This window comes from Rutilus rutilus, assembly GCF_951802725.1.
Source record: "Rutilus rutilus genome assembly, chromosome: 1".
NCBI classification, from domain to species: Eukaryota; Metazoa; Chordata; class Actinopteri; order Cypriniformes; family Leuciscidae; genus Rutilus; species Rutilus rutilus.
In genome coordinates this window covers 57,628,427-57,648,250 of record NC_140209.1, presented here as the reverse complement: position 1 = coordinate 57,648,250, position 19,824 = coordinate 57,628,427, and the positions used below count along the sequence as shown (strand labels likewise).

General features: G+C 39.4%; 1 protein-coding gene across 2 annotated transcripts in view; it reads left to right on the top strand.

Annotated features, from left to right (window-relative positions):
* Positions 1–19,824, top strand: part of lmtk2 (lemur tyrosine kinase 2) — a 43,091-nt gene that overhangs the window by 7,868 nt on the left and 15,399 nt on the right. The window contains exons 2-6 of one of the 2 annotated variants that reach the window (XM_084402581.1): positions 10,036–10,166; positions 10,287–10,437; positions 13,619–13,695; positions 15,063–15,181; positions 16,046–16,133. In XM_084402581.1, coding sequence (XP_084258707.1) covers positions 10,036–10,166; positions 10,287–10,437; positions 13,619–13,695; positions 15,063–15,181; positions 16,046–16,133 — 566 coding nt within the window. Of the gene's footprint in view, positions 1–10,032; positions 10,167–10,286; positions 10,438–13,618; positions 13,696–15,062; positions 15,182–16,045; positions 16,134–19,824 lie in introns of both variants that reach the window. The other variant, XM_084402580.1, reaches the window with a different exon arrangement.

The following is a 19,824-nucleotide window of genomic DNA, read 5'->3' as shown; positions in this document are numbered from 1 at the left end:
ATTCCGTGTTATACAGTGAATTCCGTTTTTATGACTGGATTCCAAGAATTCCGTCCACGTTTTCCACATCGCGGAAATCATAGGGCCCTACTATTCAAACAATCGAGTGGTTGTTTATTGGATGATAGTGTCATCCCATTAGGCGGTAGCTATCTCTACGAGTTTTGTCTTCAAGTGTCCGTCTAAAACTCCATCTGAATCTGTCCACACGTATGCCAAATCGAGAAGAAAACACCCTGTCCAATTGGGTCATCTCCACTTCTGTGTGAGCGAACATCACTTCATTATGCAAGAGAGACGAAATAAGAGCTGACAGCTTGGTGTTTATTGGCCTGGGAAGCAGTTGAATAATTCGTGCTGCTTGCCAAGTCATGATATAAACTCATGACTCAGATAAGAAGAACAAACGGGTGGTGATTGTGCTGCTGCCCACCGCTTGTCACTCATCAGAGGAGCGGGAGCACTGACCGCAGTAATGATCTCTCAACCTTTGTAGTTACTGAGTGGAAACCCTGCCATCTTTTGCTCTCGCTTAGTCTCAGGTGATGCGTCGACGCTTCGGCCCTTAATTGTTTCATTTTCAGAGCACATGACGCAGCATTGTTATTGATTTACTCTCAAACTCAAGAAATAAGTAATGTAGTATGTCTGAAACTGTCACTCAAATGAGCCACCATTTATTATTAATAATTAAACCTTTGACCTCCTTTTCAATTGGGTGTTGTAGCCGAGAGTCGGAAAGTTTTACGTTCACACCCTGCAATCTATGAACTGTTGTGCCCTTGATTGACGTCACTGCACCTTAAGATAGTTTATTTAAAATCTGCATACAGTTTGTAAAAATGTTTGTGATTGACAAGCATATTGAAATACGGGAAAGAATCTCCTAAATTAACATTGTGCGTGTTGCAGGGTTCATTCTAGTAATTGAAATGGGTGATGACCATAGCAATGTTTTAGTATCTGACACCTGCAACCAAGAAAAATGTATACCAACAGTTTAACACGTTCGGTGTCAACACTTTTTCAGGAAAGAAATATTAGCAACCGGAGAAGTATTAATGTCTAGCAGTTTATGGAGATAGATTGGTGTCATAGTGTCAGGACACACATGTGTGGGTCAATGACTTATAAGAGTGTTCATGAAAACAGGGACATTTGTAAAAAGGAAAACGTTTAAAAATCGTCTAAAACGTCAAGTTTTTTTTTTTTTTTTTTCAAACATCATGTGGTGTTTCCATCAAACACACACACACACACACACAAAAAACCCCACACATTATCAGTTAAATTCATAAAATGTAGGTTTTCAAGTCATTCTTTGTCATTTGAAATAAATTGTTGTCCATTCATTTAACATATTTTGCAAATTTAAACTCACCACTACCATATTTGCTGTACATTAATAACTTGATTGGCTTGTATTGTCCACTTTATTTATCTAAAAATAAAAACCAATTACATTTAATGTCGTGTAGGGCTGCACGATTAATCGTATTTTAATCGCGATAACGATATCTGCCTCTCTCGATTCATTTAAAAAAATCGTCGCTATATTTGCCCGCTCGTTTTTTATCCTGAAAACACTTTTTTTATTAGCAACATTTGCATTATCTTGCATTGTAAACAAGTCCCCACTAGCACTGATGTTTGTGTTTGCCAGATCTGAACAGCTTAAATCTCCCAAATTACCCAAACAGAGCTTTTCTCTTACATTTTATGCTCCGTTTTTTACTTAATCGGTGCAATCTGGCAACCCAGCGCGCGCGCTCTACACTGCGGAAAAAGCACTGATCTCCACAGCGATATTCAGTTTGCATGAAATTGTTACACAGCCAGTCTGTTTCTTCACAAGCCACTTGTGCCGTTTGTGTGACTAAATCTGTTTCTAAATGAGTTTCGCTGTTCTATTTTTTGAAGTTTAAGTTTTTACCAGTTTTCATGATGTGAATCAGTTGAAAACGACAGCCACTGCCCGTTTTCAGTGTATCAACAAGTAGACTATTTTTCTTTGCAGTACGAATTTGCTGAGCGATCCGGATCTGTGCTTTGTCTCATTTTCAACCGAAATGTGTCGCTTAGAAGATCTAATGTGAAGACGCATCAGCATCACAAGGCGCTCATCTAACGTTAAATCATGCCATTTGTATTGACTTGCTGTCTGAGGAAGTTGTAGTTGGTTAAATGAAGTCTGATGCTGATGGTTTGAAATTAACATTGCTGTCAAATCACTGGCCAATTTGGCATGTTATTATGTTTACTGACTTTGCTGGGTAAATTCGTGTAAACCAAATCTGTGCAAATACTCGTGCAAAACCGTTAACTGTCTCTTCTCTTTCTCTGTAGTTTCTCAAATGAGAATAATCGTGATTAATTATCGAGATTATAATTTTGAGCAAAATAATCGTGATTATCATTTTAACCATTATCGTGCAGCCCTAATGTCGTGTTTTGGTAGGTGGGTGTCCTTTCAACAGAATCAGTTTCTGTCACTATACGGTGTCGGTGTTACTGGGCATTTGTGTTGTATTGAACTAACTTTGGTTTACTTTATGTGCCTGGGTCTTGTCTCTCCTGGCTGTCTAGCAACAGGTCTCTCATGTACATCCCAGAGCTCTCAGTGTAATTGCAGGGTTAGATTATAATGTCATTTGACTCTGTACTCAGGAGTTCAGGTGTACATTACAGTCAAAGGGATGTGGCTTGTAGGGCTGGATATCGTTAAAAAAGTTTAGATACCGATACCTATTTTCTGCTCGTAAGGTTATTCCGTGTACTGTCAAGTGCTTCATCAGATTTGTTGTGTTGCCGGTCTTGGCAGCAATTATCTTGTTGCAAATATTGCATTGCACGGTGTTGGCATCGAGCTTGGTGAAATGTAGCCACACTTTTGATCTTTTCCACATTTTTTTCCATCTATGGTAGGGCTGCACGATTTGGGGAAAATGTCATATTGCGATAATAGAGGTCAATATTGCGATTGCGATGCGATATAATAAACAAATGGTTTCATGAGTCAACTTGCTTGGTTCTCAAGGAAAATAAATGCACACACAGATTAGTGATAATCTGCCTAAAGAAAAAATGTTCTTTAGTCAAGAGCAGTGAGTGTTTTTCTCTGTTCCCTTTGTTATTTGATTAACTTTAGCGACAGATATAATTAGTGGCTACTGTGTATTGTCCCTTTAAGACCAGCCGCTGTTGACAGAGACGCGGATCTCACACGCGCCTCATTCTCTCACGAGTCACAACTCTTCACGTTCATCATAAGACTACTCTTATGTTATGAAGACATTTTGGCATAATTGTGTGTGTTATTGTTCGTTCAAGCTCGAAAGAGAACTGTATTCTGGCATGCTGTTTTGTGCGCACGCACGATATTAGCGCATAGGGATGCCATTGAGTTCGTGCTGATCCTTTTAGTTTTTGCTTTAGGCGCCGTTCACATATCGCGCCTAAAAACGCGTAGAAAACGCTAGGCGCGCCGCATTCTCCTTTTTCCAAAGCGCTAGGGCGGTTGCGCTCCGGAGGCGTCTGTCGTTGCTAAAGCAACCATCAGCTGCGCTCTGGTTGGTTCTTGTCACGTGACCTACGGTGCGCTTGTGGCATTCTGAAAAGTTGAGAATTTTCTCCACTGCTGGGGACATCGTTAGTGCATCGTTAGTGCCAACCGGTCTCGCCTTGCACCAGACAGTGTTGATAGACTCATCTTTTTGCACAAGAATCTCTCAATAGTGGATGAGTAAATAACATTGCACTTTGTATCCTGAATGCAGTATTTTTTTATATTATTTTGCTCTGCTTTTTTTTATTCAAAGCACAAGCTAATTTATGTTTGTTAAAGGTAAAAGTGCACTTCCTTTCTTTCACATTGATCACTTCATACATAGATATCATATAAAGGCTAGATGTCTCGTCCGCGCTGCTGGCCAATGGAGCTCGACATCCGCACACGGCGGCCATCTTAAGACAGGATGCTCGTTCACTCATAACATGGTGCATGTACTTTTAAATAACCATAACTTGCTCAATTTTATACCGATTTTCAAACGGTTTGGTTTGTTATAAACGTCAGAGATGTAGCTATTATACTGCATACATATGAATAATTATGTTCAAAATGTTTAAGCATTCAGAATTATAGCCACGTTAATAACGTTTGTAAGAAACCAAACCGTTTGTAAATCCGTCCAGATTTCAGCGAGATAAGAGGATTTGTGTGCGTGCTGCTCACTCACCTTAATTCACAGAGTCCTGTCCTAAGATGGCCGCCGGTGATGCCGGAAGTGACTCCGCCTTAAGACATCTAGCCTTTATATGATATCTATGACTTCATATACCAGTTATCAAGGTTTGGAATTGGGATCCACTTGAATATTTTGAGGTGTGTTTGTTTACATTTTGTATTTCATATAAGTGATAGTTGAAGAGGTTGTATTATTTAGTGTTGTTCAGTACAGACTAGAGTGTTAATTTATTCCATACATTTATGTTCTTCCTACTGTGACATTCTGTTTATGCTCATAAGAAAAATAAAACATATTTTTGGGATGAAATAGCAGTCTCTTTCTGCACAAAACATGTACCGAAACCAAACCGAGACCGTGGCCCAAAAACCGAGGTACGGACCGTACCGTGGGCTATCTGTACCGTTGCACCCCTATTAGCGCAAGTCTTTCTGTGTGTCACAGTCAGGACATTCACAGGCAGTGCGTTCATTTCGGCATAAACAGAGGACAGGGTGTGTGTGTGTATGTGTTCATCTGAGCCTCATTGGTCTGTCACTGCTCGTCAATGTCAGAATATTTGAGGTGACCAATCAAATCAAAGTAGGCGGGATTTATATACACAGAAGCTGCTGAGCGCGAATTTGAGCAGAGCGACTGACGCTTCAGTTAACGGTCGAGTGCGAGATAAGATGTAAGTAGCTAAACTAAACATTTCACATTTGACAGTTTTTTTAGATCATAAATGTGAAACGAATGACAAAAATAATCAGGCAAACGAATATACTTTTGTCTAATTCCGCCATTTTGAACTGAAAATAGGCCTATGGAACGTGACTCATGTAACCTACGTGACAAGAAACATTAACAAAGCCGTTTTCATCAAGTTAGGCACAAGATTAATAATGAATGTGTACATGTTGAGAATTAATATAATACAATTTGGAGCCTTCAGTAAATTAAAAAAGTTCAGCTTTAGGAGGGGAAGAGACAGGGCAAGATGAGGAGACTGAGAGGAAAAAGAAGCTATTTCTTATCCTTATCCTATTTCTTATTAAAGCTATTTCTTATCCTTTTTTTGGCCTTCAAATGTCTTGAAATGCACATATCAGATAAATCAAAATGTTTAACCCCCCAACAACCGTAAATGTAGGACCTCTTTGATTATAAAGCCCAATGGCCCTGTATTAGGAATGAGATCAATAATGAATGTGTACATACATACTGTGAATGCATTTAATAAACTTAGTTAGGCTACCTAGCTTTCCTAGTAGCTTTCAGTAAATTAACGAAAATGATTCATAAATCAACCTATCAGTTGACCCTATGTTTACTTTCTTCACTGACAGACAAAAATGAAAAGCCTTTATCAGTCAAAGCTCAGCTTTAGGAGGGGAAGAGACAGAGCAAGAGAAAAACAAAGAGAAAAAGAGTGTGATGCTGATGAGGAGAGAAAAATAATCAGCTGCGTGACATGGTTTTAAAGCTATTGGTATCAAAAAAAATTTGGCCTTCAAAACATCTTAAAATGCACATATGTAGATCAGAGAGATCAAAATTTTCTCGGGGGAGCGCCCGAACCCCCCTAACTAGCCTATCACACATTCAGGACCTCAGTGATGATAAAACCCTGCCATCTGCATGTTAATGAAACTAGTTAATAGTGAGCATTAGACCCTAAACTAAAGTGTTACCTTTTTTTTATTTTATTTTTTATCATACCCTCATTGGGGGCTGAGCCACAGACACACACTGATTCATGTTCCATACTGGTCACACACATTTCAGTTCAGTTAGAACCAGATGCATTTGCATTGATTATTCTAATTTGATTATTTTATATCCAATTGTTGATATTTGTGTTTTGAAAAAGTTTTTGATTCATGTTTTGACTCCTAACCAATTTTCTACATTAAAAATTTTCTTTTTATTTGGGCTAGTAAAATTCTTTTCGGGCTACCAAAATCTGAAGAGTGCCTGCCCGAAGGGCTACCAGCAATTTTGAAATTTTGCGAGCCCTATTTAAGACAACTTGGGATTGTGCACTTATCCAGCAGAACTTCTCCTTTGTTATTTTTCCGATGTATTCGTGGCATCAAAATATATCAAAACGGTGTTGTCGTTTATATTGGATCTGTGCTGCTCTTAAAGTGACAGCAGCCCTAATGAACCCGCTTCCGTCTGTGAGATAAATGTTAATCAAACAACAAAAGAGAAAGTCACTCACAGCTCTTGACTGAATAACTTCTGTAGCTTTAATAAGGAGTATTGTATATTTTATTCATACAATGGAGACTAAGTAAGCTGTGTGTTGTTTTATCAAATTTTTTGCGGACTTATAAAAGGTGTTACAACAGTTGCAAAAATTAGACAATGTGCCTGAAAGAAAAGGATGAAAAAGCAACAGAACAGGTCAACACAGCAACATAGACCACCACCCGCCAGACCTCTGCAAGGGGAGGGTCTATGGGTGGGTAAATGTATGGGCTCTTTCGATCTAATGGATGAAATAAGCTCACGCAATTTAAACATGAACGCTTTTGGAGATGACGGAAAGACACACAGAGAGCAGCAGCTTTCATTTCTGATAACCGCAAGCTTGTATGTGTGAGTTAAGCAGAGGCGGACAGAGTACACAGCTTCATTACTTGAGTAAAAGTACAGATACCCCTTGCTAAATTTTACTCAAGTACAAGTAAAAGTACTACAGTCAGATGTCTACTTAAGTAAAAGTACTGAAGTACTTGTTTTTAAAAGTACTTGAGTATCAAGAGTACATTTTCTAAATATTGCATTACTACTGCCACAGTGCTTATATTGGTAAACACAGCAAACACTTGAAGCGAAAACTATCATTAACTTGTTCAGAAAATTGAAATAGTCTGGCGAGGTGGGGCCATGGGTTGGCACATTCCCGGGATGGACCTGCTGCGTCTTCATCCATTGTTTCGTCCATGGTTTCGTCTCTTATCTAAATCTGACCATGGAGTTGACTTTGGCGGAAAGCTGAAGGTGATTGCTGATAGGCTGTCCCAATCAGAGGCGCCTGCACAATCCAATCACGTTTGAGAGGGAAACAACAAATTGAGGGTTTCCGAGATTTTTCTTGTTTCCTTTTTTTTTTTTTTTTTTTTTTTTGAAGAAGTAACGAGTACTCACGGTTATGGATAGAAATGTAGCGGAGTAAAGAGTACAATATTTGCCTCTCAAATGTACTTGAGTAAAGTCATGAGTACTCCCCAAAAATGATACTCGAGTAAAGTACAGATCCCTCAAAATTGTACATAAGTACTGTACTCAAGTAAAGCCCCTTTCACACAGCGCATTGAACCCGGGAAATTGCCGGCAAATTGCCGGAACGCCTTCTGTGTGAACGCAAACATGACCCGGGTTTAATGCCGGGATCGATGCCGGGTTGGGGACCTAGTAACATTGCCGTGTTCAGTCCCGGAACGCGCGCTGTGTGAACAAAAGCCGTAATAATGCCGTGTCGTAGTGATGACGCTGAAGCCGGGATCGTTCGCCAACTGTGAAACGGTACGAAATGCGCAATTTTATGATCGAATCAGAGAAATAAATGCACAAGCGTGGTTTCGCAGCTCATAAGCAAACTGAAGACGCTGCTGAGACATTACAAGTCACATCGATGTCACGTGTCTTTCCGGGACATACACGGGTTGTGTGTGAACGCGCTCTCTGATTCCGGAAAATCACTGGCAGTGTGAATGAACCAAAATCAAATGAACCCGGGTCAAATCCCGGGTCACTTTATCCGTGTATTTTCCGGAATCTCTGTGTGAAAGGGGCTTTAATGTACTCCGTTACTGTCCGGCTCGGGTTAGAAATCAGGAATGGTGTGAAAACATCGTGTTTGGTACGTTTTTATCTTCAAACCAAACTTGGGTCTTCAGCCGACAAAGTTTAAATCCTGTCTGGCTAGCGCGCTTCCCTTAATGTTTACTCATGAGGTCAGTAGGCGGAGAGTATATGGTCTTTTGTGGCTGTTCGAACAGATTCGACCACGTGAGCGTTTACACCACGAAAGCAATCTGGTCTTTTTCCAACTACCTCTGGAAGTGGTCGAAAGTGGACAAGCTCAACATGTTTTAGACCCCGTTTACACCTGTATTTAGCGTCGTCCACTTGTGATCTGATCAATCAAAACACATCTTAATACCATGCAGGTGTAAACAGGGCCTTATATATGTGCATCAAACAGAATGGGAGCGTAATAATTCTAACTAAAATATATTGTGCTAAAATATTTTGCATTCAAATCATACCGAACTGGACAGAAAACATACTAAACCGTGACTCTTAAACCGAGGTACGTACAGAACCATCATTTTTGTGTGCCGTTACACCCCTAAAACACAGCGAATTCTTGTTTAAAAAGATCAAGGCATCTTTTCCAAACCCTAATGCTGTCACTGAAGTTTAAATCAGGGAAATCTGTCTCTCATACTCTCGAAGGGAAGGACCAGTGGATATGAATCTTACATGTGAGATTATGGCAGACTGAGAGTTACTGTCGAGCCACGACCCAGTCAAAGACCTGTGTACAGCAAACCACCTTTTATGAGTAGGTGTTCAAAATAGCTCAGTCTTTGCTCCTCGTGTTTCATGCGGTTCTGTGTGTGGCCTGTAGGATTACTGAAGCCACATTTATTACTATTATGGGAGATCATGCCAGCCACTGCTGAAAGATTCGTCTTAGCATATTATCCATACATGCACATCCTTGTCATCTTAATTGCGCAAGACAAACTACTGGGTTAGCAACACGCTAAACATGCACAGACACGTGACACTGGCGGCCCAACTCATCTGATCTCAGATCTGTTACTAACCTCTCCTGCCACCAATTATACAGCCTGCTGTTCGAAAACCCCAGAGGGTTGTTTTGTTTTGATGAGAGGAATGGAGAGCGGTGTTAATGGTGTTGTAGTGACAGAACAGGTGCTAAAGCACATCCAGCCTTTCATCACTTGATATCTGAACTCCTGTTGGAGGACAATGTCTTGCAAATGGTTTGTGTGTAAGGCCCCTGAGAGATCCGACACATCCCATAATCTCTCAGAGAGAGACAAGGATGGAGAAAGCATTTTACATCTAGTGCAAAAATTCACCCAGCACCTTTTTATTATTATTATTTATTCATGATGTAGCATGTTTTGAGGAATTGTAGCTGTTCATATAATCCGTCTCTTAAGTACACAGAAAATAAGGAAAATACATTATAAAATTGACTGGATGAGCCTTATTTGGAGCCACTGCAAAATTTGCCACCACACATTTAAATTATGTTAATGCGGCACATTAAGACATTACTACTGTGAGATATATATATATTGAGATATGGCTTAATGCTTTATTTATATCAATCCTCGATTTTTAATTTTTATTTTACACTAGTACAATATCATTATTGCAATATTTTTTATTTTGTTGAATATTTCTATAATTGCTACTAGAGCTGTGCGATGTATATATTGCAGAAAAACAAAATGTGCCAATATCAGTTTGTATTTGTATATTTTGCATCCCTAATTGCTACTGTAAACAGCCTACAAAATACATACAGTGTGTCTATCGGATGTGTGTGTGATGATAAAACTAAATTGCCCCCATTACAATCAGTTCTTGGTGTTAAGTAGGCCTCTCTTGATGGCGACCTGCTGTGTTGCTGCTACTCTAGAAACTGTCCTGGAGCACCTCTCATTTCAAATAATACTGGATAACTACACAAGTGATTCCCTCTGAGAGATTATCACTGGATTCGCTAATCATGTGTTTGTGTGTTCAGCAGAGGCTGCTGGTGGATATGTGGATTTCTCTCTGGCCATCCCGCTGCTGCTGTCTCTGGCTGTGTTGGTGGCCCTTGTGGTGTTGCTGCTCAACTGTGCTTCCTGCTGCAAAGAGCAAGATATCAACTTTAAGGTGAGTGAAATCTTCTCTCGCATCTATATTGTTTTGTTCCAATTTCTGTTCCAACAGTTCAAGAGTATTTCTATGAGTGTCGCTAATATTCATTTCAAAATGTGATTTGTGATCTGTCAGGAGTTTGATGACCACTTTGAGGATGAGGTTGATTTCACGCCCCCAGCGGAGGACACCCCCTCTATGCAGTCGCCCGCGGAGGTTTACACCCTCGCTGTTCCCCCTGTGCCCCTCCCTGGACCCCCTCACCTCCAACTGCCCCGCTTAACAGGTCAGAAGCATGTACCTTCCCCGAAAGCACGTCTGCAAATTCACACCAGTACAAAGATACACTATTTTATATAAAAAGAGGAAAGATGCTCTGGCTCCTTTGACGCATGTATGGTGTGGGAGTGTCAGGTTAGTTGTAAGAACAGGCGTGAAAGGTTGACATCTCCAACTTCCGGGAAATCACCTGTTTTAAACAAACGCTGAACAGAGGAGAGTCTGCTGGCTAAAAAAGAACGAGACCGAGCTTGTAATAAAACAAGAATTGACATTGGCTTGGCTTTTTGGTGAGAACTAGGGCTGGGTGGTATGGCCAAAGAATCATATCTTTGTATTTTTGGGCTGAATGGTGAGATACAGCATATATCTTGGTATTTTCAACTTTTTTTCTATTTGGATTTTTTTTTATGTAGCCTATTTATTTAAATAATGTTTTTTTCACAATTCACATCCTGCCCAATGTTGTCCTACAAGCAATGTTTTATATTGAAGGCAATGAAAACAAATGTAGTGAATGTAGCCCTATGCTATATATTATGTGCAAAAAAAGAATTATAATCACATAACATTGTAATATTGTAACAATGTTACAATCTAAAAACCAAAGTAAAGCAGAAGTTAAAATCATTAAAGCGCAGACTTAATGTTCACTGGTAAGAGTAACACATTCACTCACCTGATCTTAGTAGTTATATTAGCCTACATTTGATTACCCCATTACAATGTCTCTTTACAGTTACTGCCATCATAAAAATACACTTACTTGTAGGTTTAAAATTATACATATGGCACATTTAACTGCAAATATTTGATCAAAATGTATATTTTAGTCAGAAATGTTACGTTCCTATTCTATTGGCGTACGGCAGCGCTCGTTCACTGAAGTCTGTGACGTTTAGCAGAGACTCGCTTGCATAAGGCTTGTCCACTCCTGACAGCAAAATGGATATATTTGCATGACTTTCTAACGTACAGATGGAGAATACCTGTGACATGTACGTTTTGCACTGAGGAAAACACATCTCCAGCAGATGTAGCTCTCTAACAGAGTTCATTGTGAAGCATTATCTATTGTGAATTAATGGGTAAAGCTACAGTAACGTCTTCAGCTAGTCAGCTTGAGATCCTTTCAATCTAAACCGGTTATGTCTCTTAAGCCTAGTGGTGAATGTTTTATGAGCAGTGGGACAATCTTTCTCTTTGACCAGAATATCAGTTATATAAAATTGCAACGTTTGACCACATCAGACCGGGAATTGTCATAGCTTTTTAATTTAAAAATGTCTGTTTCTCCAATTAGTCAAAACAACAGCACAACATGCATGCTCATATGACATAATTTTTGGATATCCATGTGTCTCCAGGGAACTACACTAACCTTTTCCACTGGTGGCACTTGCGCTACTAACTTTTTCAGTTACTGGCGCAAAACATGATTTGGTCGCACAAATTATTTATAGTAAGCCGCTCTGGATAATAATGAACAATAATGAAACTGTATTGCATACAGATGTGCTTTTTTACTTGCCATCTTTTAAACCACATGCCTTCTTGTTTTTGTTTTCTTTAACATTAGTTGGGATAGATTTACTGCAATAGAAAATACAGTACACAATAAAGTGCCAAATGGATTTCAACATGCTATGGTTGGCACAGATGGGCAGACTCCTGAACTCTTAAGTAGTGATGCACCGATGTGAAAATTGTGGCCGATATCGATAATAACCGATATTAATATTGCTGTTATGGCCGATATCGATATCTCTGTATAGAAAACAAATGTACTGATAATCAAATAAAGAGATATTTTCCAAAACATTTGGAAATTATTTTTTATTTTTATAATAATATTTCAATTACCGGTATTATTGAAACATTATTTTTTTATTTTTTATTTTTTTACTTTAGAAATGACTTATGTTGGGGCACCTTTACTGTGTGCAAAATATGTCACACATAGGACACACATGCATTATATTGCATTGAATTGCATATAATGTGTGCTGGTCAACTTGTCTAAAATTAAGAAACCCCTAGAAAACAGTAAAAAAAAGGTGTACAATAAAGATAGGCTACTTAATTTATTATTCCAATAACCAAATATGATACTAAATAGCACAGGGAAAAGAGCTTCTATTTGTGACGTGCTGTCTTTGCATTTGAACATTGCGCATTTTAAACAGGACAGGCATTAGCTGCATAAATGTTAGCCAATACAAACATATTTATAGAAAACAGTTGACAATGAATAGACAGGAGTCCAATAATAGCGTAACGAATCACGTATTCTAAAAATAATATCAAGTAGGCTAAGTTTGACGAATCCGACATATAACGAGGGCTGTGTTGTAAAACGTCCGTCATTTAACGAATTTTAAAAACACGGATGGATATGCTTTCCGACATTTTGACAGAAAAAAAAACAAGCAAGAACACAATTTAAACTATAGCCCGTCAATTTTCATTTTACAATTATCTTCTCTCTCTGTGTGTGCGCGCGCGTCCGTATTTGTGAGAGAGAGAGAGCTCAGCTCGCGAGTCGCGCAGATACAATGGTATGTTTTAATCTAAGTAACGGTCGCGGGGCTGAAGCCAGCCAACTGATGTGTTGAATGCTCAGAGCACGTTATAAAACGTATTCTTAAAATACACATTTCTGTTTTAATAAATGCTCATAGTAATTCATAGCATATTGCCTAAAACATAGGTACAAAAATAATCAGTGATACATTTGCGACCCATTAAAAATTTTGGTCGCAATGGCATTTCAAAAGGTCGCATATGCGACCATTTTGGTCGCAGTGTAGTTCCCTGGTCTCGCAGAGCCGAAGCACAGCCAAAACAATGTTCTTCTGCAAAATGCATGCAGTTTTGTTTTTCAACTGCTAGAGCGCCAAAAGTTACATAGTGACCTTAAAGTAAAAAAAATGGTGCTGAAGTCTTAGAGCAGATTGATCGCTCTCAATATCCAAACATGCTTCTGAAATGAAGCGTATTATGATGAATGAAGGGTCAGTCTTACATAACCAGTTAAGGAGTGATCGATTCTATTGTCTTTGTTATTCGGGAGGTTTCATGTTCATTTTAAGCGTTATATTCTTTTTTTTTGACTTTTTTCCTACTTGCATTTGCTGTTTATTTGGTCACATTGATCCATCTCTGTGTTCTTATATTTGGTCTTTTAGACGTCTCATCAGGTCCTCATGTGGCACGACACTCTCTCAGTTACATTCAGGAGATCGGGAACGGCTGGTTTGGAAAGGTAAGCCTGTCTTCCTGTATTTACATCGTACTCTGAAAGTGTGACGGTGTATTGATAGACTTTTGTTTTGCGACACACTGACTTCTGAAGTTTTTGTCAAGGACAAATGTACAATTTCTCCTGAGGTTTAATCTTAAATAATCGCATCTTGTGATCTTGTTGGTACTTGCTCTCATCTCTATGCCGGGGGCCCTCGGAGGCCATAGTTTGACGTGTACGAGGGAGCATTATACGGCGCTCAAGCTGTCCTCCCGTTGCCTGCATGTGGATGTGTTTACCGAGCTTAAGACTTAAGGGAAAAACTTATTTCCTGTCGTTTGTCCTGCCATGGGAACATCCTCATCTGAGCCACCTGCTGCGCTGTAGGGGTGGGAATCTCTAGGCACTATGTGACTACTTGGTACTTTTAAAGCAAAGTATTTGTAATGACCCATAAAGAATTTACTTCCAATATCTTTTATTAATAAAACAAATGGAAGTGATTTGGCAAGTCAACTGTAAGGTTACATTTGCCAGCGTATGTCCCAACATTGCAAAGAACCAACAGGAAAAGAGATGTGTGCCTGTACTAGCAGCAAACTTGTAGTCAATGAATACAAACTTCAGCATATTCTGAATCTCTAACATTTAATAACAGACTTCTGATCAACATCCTCCTGTTATGGGCAATGAGCAATATAATCCTTCAGACAAAAAAAAACATTTTGCTGTAGCAAAATCACAAACAGCTTTCGTTAAAAAATTATGTACCAGCAGCTCTCATACAAAAATAATGCTTGTGGACTTATATTATGAATAATTAGTAACATATAAAGCCGCTCTTATACACAACTAAATAATAAAAAGTTATGACTTGAAATGTTTGCTGTATTACACAATCAAAAACAGCAAAAAAAGTAAATGAACATCTGCAGAGAGCACAGTCAGAATGTAACTTTTTGTGACTGGCATTGCACTGACACACACTGTGACTGTGGAGGGCCGTACAGTAAACCTACGTATAATAGATCAGTTTACAGCATGTTGATGTGAGAACTAAACAATACAGAAAGCAGCTCTCATACAAAAATGATATTATGCCAATTTTTCATACGTTAGCTTTTAAAAAAGAGGCTTGCGTCTCTGTTATGCGCACGCCACAGACTGTCCGGGAACTGCACGTCCACGCTTCAGAGTTCCTCCTTTTGCATTCAGTCAATATTACGTTATTAGAGAATTTTTTTTTTTTTTTTGAAAATGCGCTGTGGTCCACCCATCAGGCCTTGTTTTCAGGAAGGACTTGGCTCCTCCCCAAATCAATTGGCAGTCGATTCGGTCAGAATTGATTCTATATCAGACAAATTTCTCTGTTTGTCGTCTTCTGACAGGTTCTGCTCAGTGAGATCTACATGGACCCTGCAGTCGCCCGAGCCGTTGTCAAAGAGCTGAAGGCCAACGGCAGCTCCAAAGAGCAGAATGAGTTCCTGCAGCAGGGCGACCCGTTCAGGTAAGAGAGGGCCTTTATCGGCTCTTCTGTATTAGGTTGGATATTAAAGGTATAGCGGAGGATTTTCCCGAATTTTAGAAAAGAACCGCCCTCTCCACTTTTTGAAAAAATGCACATGCGCAACACTCTACCTGCCCCCGAGAGGGAACGCCTATTAAACGTGTCGTGTGCATGAGAGAGCATGCACGAGCCTAGTGCGTGACTTGTGCCAGGGCTAGCATCGCTAATCATAGCTTACATTAACTTTTACTAGCAGTGATTTTAAAGGGATTTCTCCAAATAGCATGCCAAACTTTACCTGTCGAGTAGAAACTTCGCGACTGAGGCATCAGTGGGAAGCCCAACCTGTGCTTTTAGCGCACGCCAGCGTGTGAAATATTCTCCCCAAAACACTCTGGTCTTGTTTCTTTCTTCAGAGGCCTTTCTCTTCTTGTCATACAATTCATAGACACTTTTTCTCTTGCGACCCTCAGACATTTTGAAAAAACCCGGTGAGAACGGCGAGCTTCAATGAATGGCTGAAACCGTAGCTCACCACACATATACACCTGAAAGTGCGCATGCGCAGAAAGCGAAAACTACCTAGGGACGAGCGCTTTACGTAAACATATCACCAGAATGATTGACAACTAGGAGGACCAATAGTCTTGATGATCCACCCGGAAAAAGAAAATCCTCCACTATACCTTTAAGCTTTTACTTTGTAATGTATGTTATATTAGCAGTGTTTTCAATAACACATAGTTAAGTCAGTGTCTTTAACCCATAAAGTTTTTTTCTTTTTAAACTGATATAATATTATTGTGGCTAGCAGAATGTGTTATATATGGCTGTATTTAGTGTTTTTCGTTGTGTCTTTTACAGGGTTCTTCAGCATCCCAATATACTGCAATGTCTTGGTCAGTGTGTGGAGGCCATTCCTTTCCTGCTCATCTTCGAGTATTGTGAACTGGTAAGTGTATATATGTGAGTGTGTACATATTTGTACGCAAGTACTATCTCAGATGAACAACAACACATGACATATTACACATTTTACAAAAATTGAGAAGACGTGTGGAAAAACTAAGTACACCCTATGATTCAATAACTTGTAGAACCACCTTTAGCAGAAATAACTTGGAAGTAAGATGTTCTGTATGACTTTATCAGTCTCTCAAAATGGATTTTGTCCCGCTGTTCTTTACAACGTTGCTTCAGTTCATTGAGGTTTGTGGGCATCTGTTAATGGCATCATTGCAAAACCTTGATTCTTTTCTTTTCTGTCCAGATTTTATTTGATGTGAGAGTACAGAAGTAAATTCGAAAAGTTGTCCTATCTTAAAGCCAAAGTGCACTCTTTTTAAAGTGTGCCATCAAAAGTATGTCGTCTATTCTGACTCTGTTCTTTCAGTGACGCGATAATAGGAAAGCAGATAACTAGTCCTTTAGCATAAGATGGAGCACATAGTGATTTTATTTGTTGTTTGGTACTCATTATTCATCTCTTATTGTGGCCAATGATGTATTCGATACCTGTAAACATCTTTTTTTAAATGAATTCTTCTGCATCTGTCTAGCACTCCAGGTCATCTTGTCTTGCGCTCTTGTCTTGAATCTTGTTTCACAGCCACGTACGGCACCTCAAATCCATTTCGGACTAGTCTCGATGAAAGCACGGATACTCCAGCGTACCTCACTACTTCATTTGTTCCCAGCACTTTAATTAGGCCAGCATCCATCACACAGTTACACAGCCAGTGTCTGTCAGTGGGCTGTTTCTTGTCCTTTGATTTATTTTCTGTTTTTCTTGTTCTATTTCGGGTGCGCTGCTTGTGCCTGTGAAGGATATGAGCCGCATAACTGCATGCAGTAGGCAGCTCTCCGATTCCCTCATATCCCAATAAAGCAATAGGATTCTTTTACTGACACTGTCACTCTCACATCTTGCTGCGTTGGTGCATTTTATCACCATGCTGCAAAACGCAAAAATTATTAACGTGATTTAATAATCATAGTCCATATGAACTACATATTTGTGCAGGTAAGTAAAAAAATAAATAGGTTACACTTTATTTTACAGTACATGTACTTATAGTGTACTTAGCCAGGAAAGTACTGGTAATATAAGGTAACTACATGGGTTAAGGTCAAGTTAAGGGGTAGGTTCAGGGTTAGTACCTAGTTATAACCCAGTTATTGTAATTACTATAATAAGTGCATAGTATGTACATGCAGAACAGAACTGTAAAATAAAGTGCTACCAATAAATATTTTTTATATAATATGTACAATTAAATAAATAAATTCAAACAGACTTGCCTCAACTATTTGAAAGTAATATTCTTATGTTCAAGATGTCTTTACATGTAGCTACATATTACTAATGCTAAAGTGCTGCAATGATGCCACACTGTTTTTACAAGTCTCAAATGTGCAAGTGCAAAGTAAAAAACAAACAAAAAACAGATGTCATCTACTCCATCTGTGTGCATAAAAGTCATAGCAGGGAATTCATTATAATAATGAATTCCCTGCTATGACTTTTATGCACACAGATGGAGTCTTGCTAATGTCCTAACTGTCAATATGCAGAAATGTAATAGCACTTTATGCCAGTTCACTGCTCGTGTTTGTGCAAACACACATCATCTGAGAAAGAGACGATATTCTCTAGTTCCTTTCCGTTTCTGCTGCACTTGACTCTGCAATTAGTTAGCTGTTAATCCCACAGCGGTTGTGGTTAGGAACATCCTACACACCTGACCAGTTGTTAGGAACAAAGCCTGTGGTCTGGGATCCTCTGGGCCTGAGCAGGTGGTTGGCTTCGAGCCACGTCGCCCGTCTCCAGAGAGAGCATGAGCTCACTGCGGCCAGCTGTTGCGTAATGCAGTCTGGGCCGTTTCCTTAGCTGGTGTTACGGCTCGGGTTTCGACCCAAGCCGTTCCTTCCCAAGTCAGAGTGTAGCTTCACACGAACCAAGAGGCTGAGACATAGACCAATTTGGATGTATGGTCCTACGACTTCTCATCTCAAGAAGAATAATGGAGAGGCCTGGGCATTTCATTGCTCTGTTCTGGCTTTGTTTCCCACCCTAGACCAGTTTGTATGGCGTATTGGCATTCATATTGAGAGGTTTGGTTGAGGTCGTCAATAGCCCTTTTCGGACGGGACTAGTTTAACATGGAGAGGTGGGGTAAAGTAATAATTACCAGAGCTTCTCTGTGATTTTAGTCCCGTCCGAATGTGTCATCTCAGTAATCTTATGGACAATGCCAGTAAAGATTACGGCGACTCGTACCTTCAGTAAAAAGGTCTGGAAAAATTACCTCAAGTAATACTAATCCCGTGCGAACAGACCCGCTGTAAATATGAAGCCTACGTAAATATTTCGTGTTTAAAAGTAGTTTTCCGCGGTTTTTCAAGTATGGAGACGCTTGAAAAAGCATTCAGTTGCGTTCTAGAATTGCCTTTTAAAATGCTTTCTGGTTGCATAATGTTTACAATTTCACCTACAGTCGCTCAAAAGTTTGAGATCAGTAGAATTTTTTTTGTTGCTGTTTTGAAAGAAGTCTCTTCTGCTCACCCAGGCTGCATTTATTTGATCAAAAATACAGTAAAAACTGGGTTGCTTAATGTTTTTGTGGCATAGAGAATACTAAACCATTATTTTAGGATTCTTTGATGAATAGAATGTTCAGAAGACTTTTCTAACTGCTTTCACTGTGTTTTTTTGATCAATTTAATGCATCCATTTCTTTAAAAAAAATTACATTTTATGACCCCAAATTTTTGAATGGTAGTGTACATTTTTAAATATCAGGCAGAATACAATATATATTTTCAATTATACTACAAGGCTGTTGAATGCTTGAATCTGACGAACGTGCAAAGGTGTGCAATTATTTTCAAGGGAAACGTACGGCTAAAGTAGTTCCAGCCAGGCAGGTTTTGAGCGCCTTACAGTCCATATCACTTCACCAAATGATTTCAGTTATTTCAAAGGTCCTTACATTTACATTTACATTTACATTTATTCATTTAGCTGACGCTTTTATCCAAAGCGACTTACAATTGCTATATATGTCAGAGGTCGCACGCCTCTGGAGCAACTAGGGGTTAAGTGTCTTGCTCAGGGACACATTGGTGTCTCACAGTGGATTCGAACCCGGGTCTCTCACACCAAAGGCATGTGTCTTATCCATTGCGCCACACCACCCTTACAGACTACAACACCAAAAGAGCCAAAACCCACAAGGACACTGACCAAGCAAATACATATAGTAAACAAAAGGATATAAACAACAACTTATATCTGTGTTTTTGCCACAAAATTATGTACGGAAAGCACATACTCTAGTCTCTTTCTCCTGCTCTCTCTCCCACTCAAACGCACACACATACAGTGCGGACACACACTCGCACAGAAACGTGTTGTCTGCGCTGCTCTGATGATTTCATCTGTAAAATAGTTTAGCAACTTAAAAGCTACATGGCATTTCTCACTAGCAAGGAGATAACGGCGATGTTCTCGAAGCAGATAAACTTACATTTTCGCGATTCGTTGAGATGCTGCAGCTAAACTATATTGAGAGACGCAGACTCAGGTAATTCACACACGCTTAATCTCTCTTGCTAGTAACAGCAGTAATAACTGCATTAGT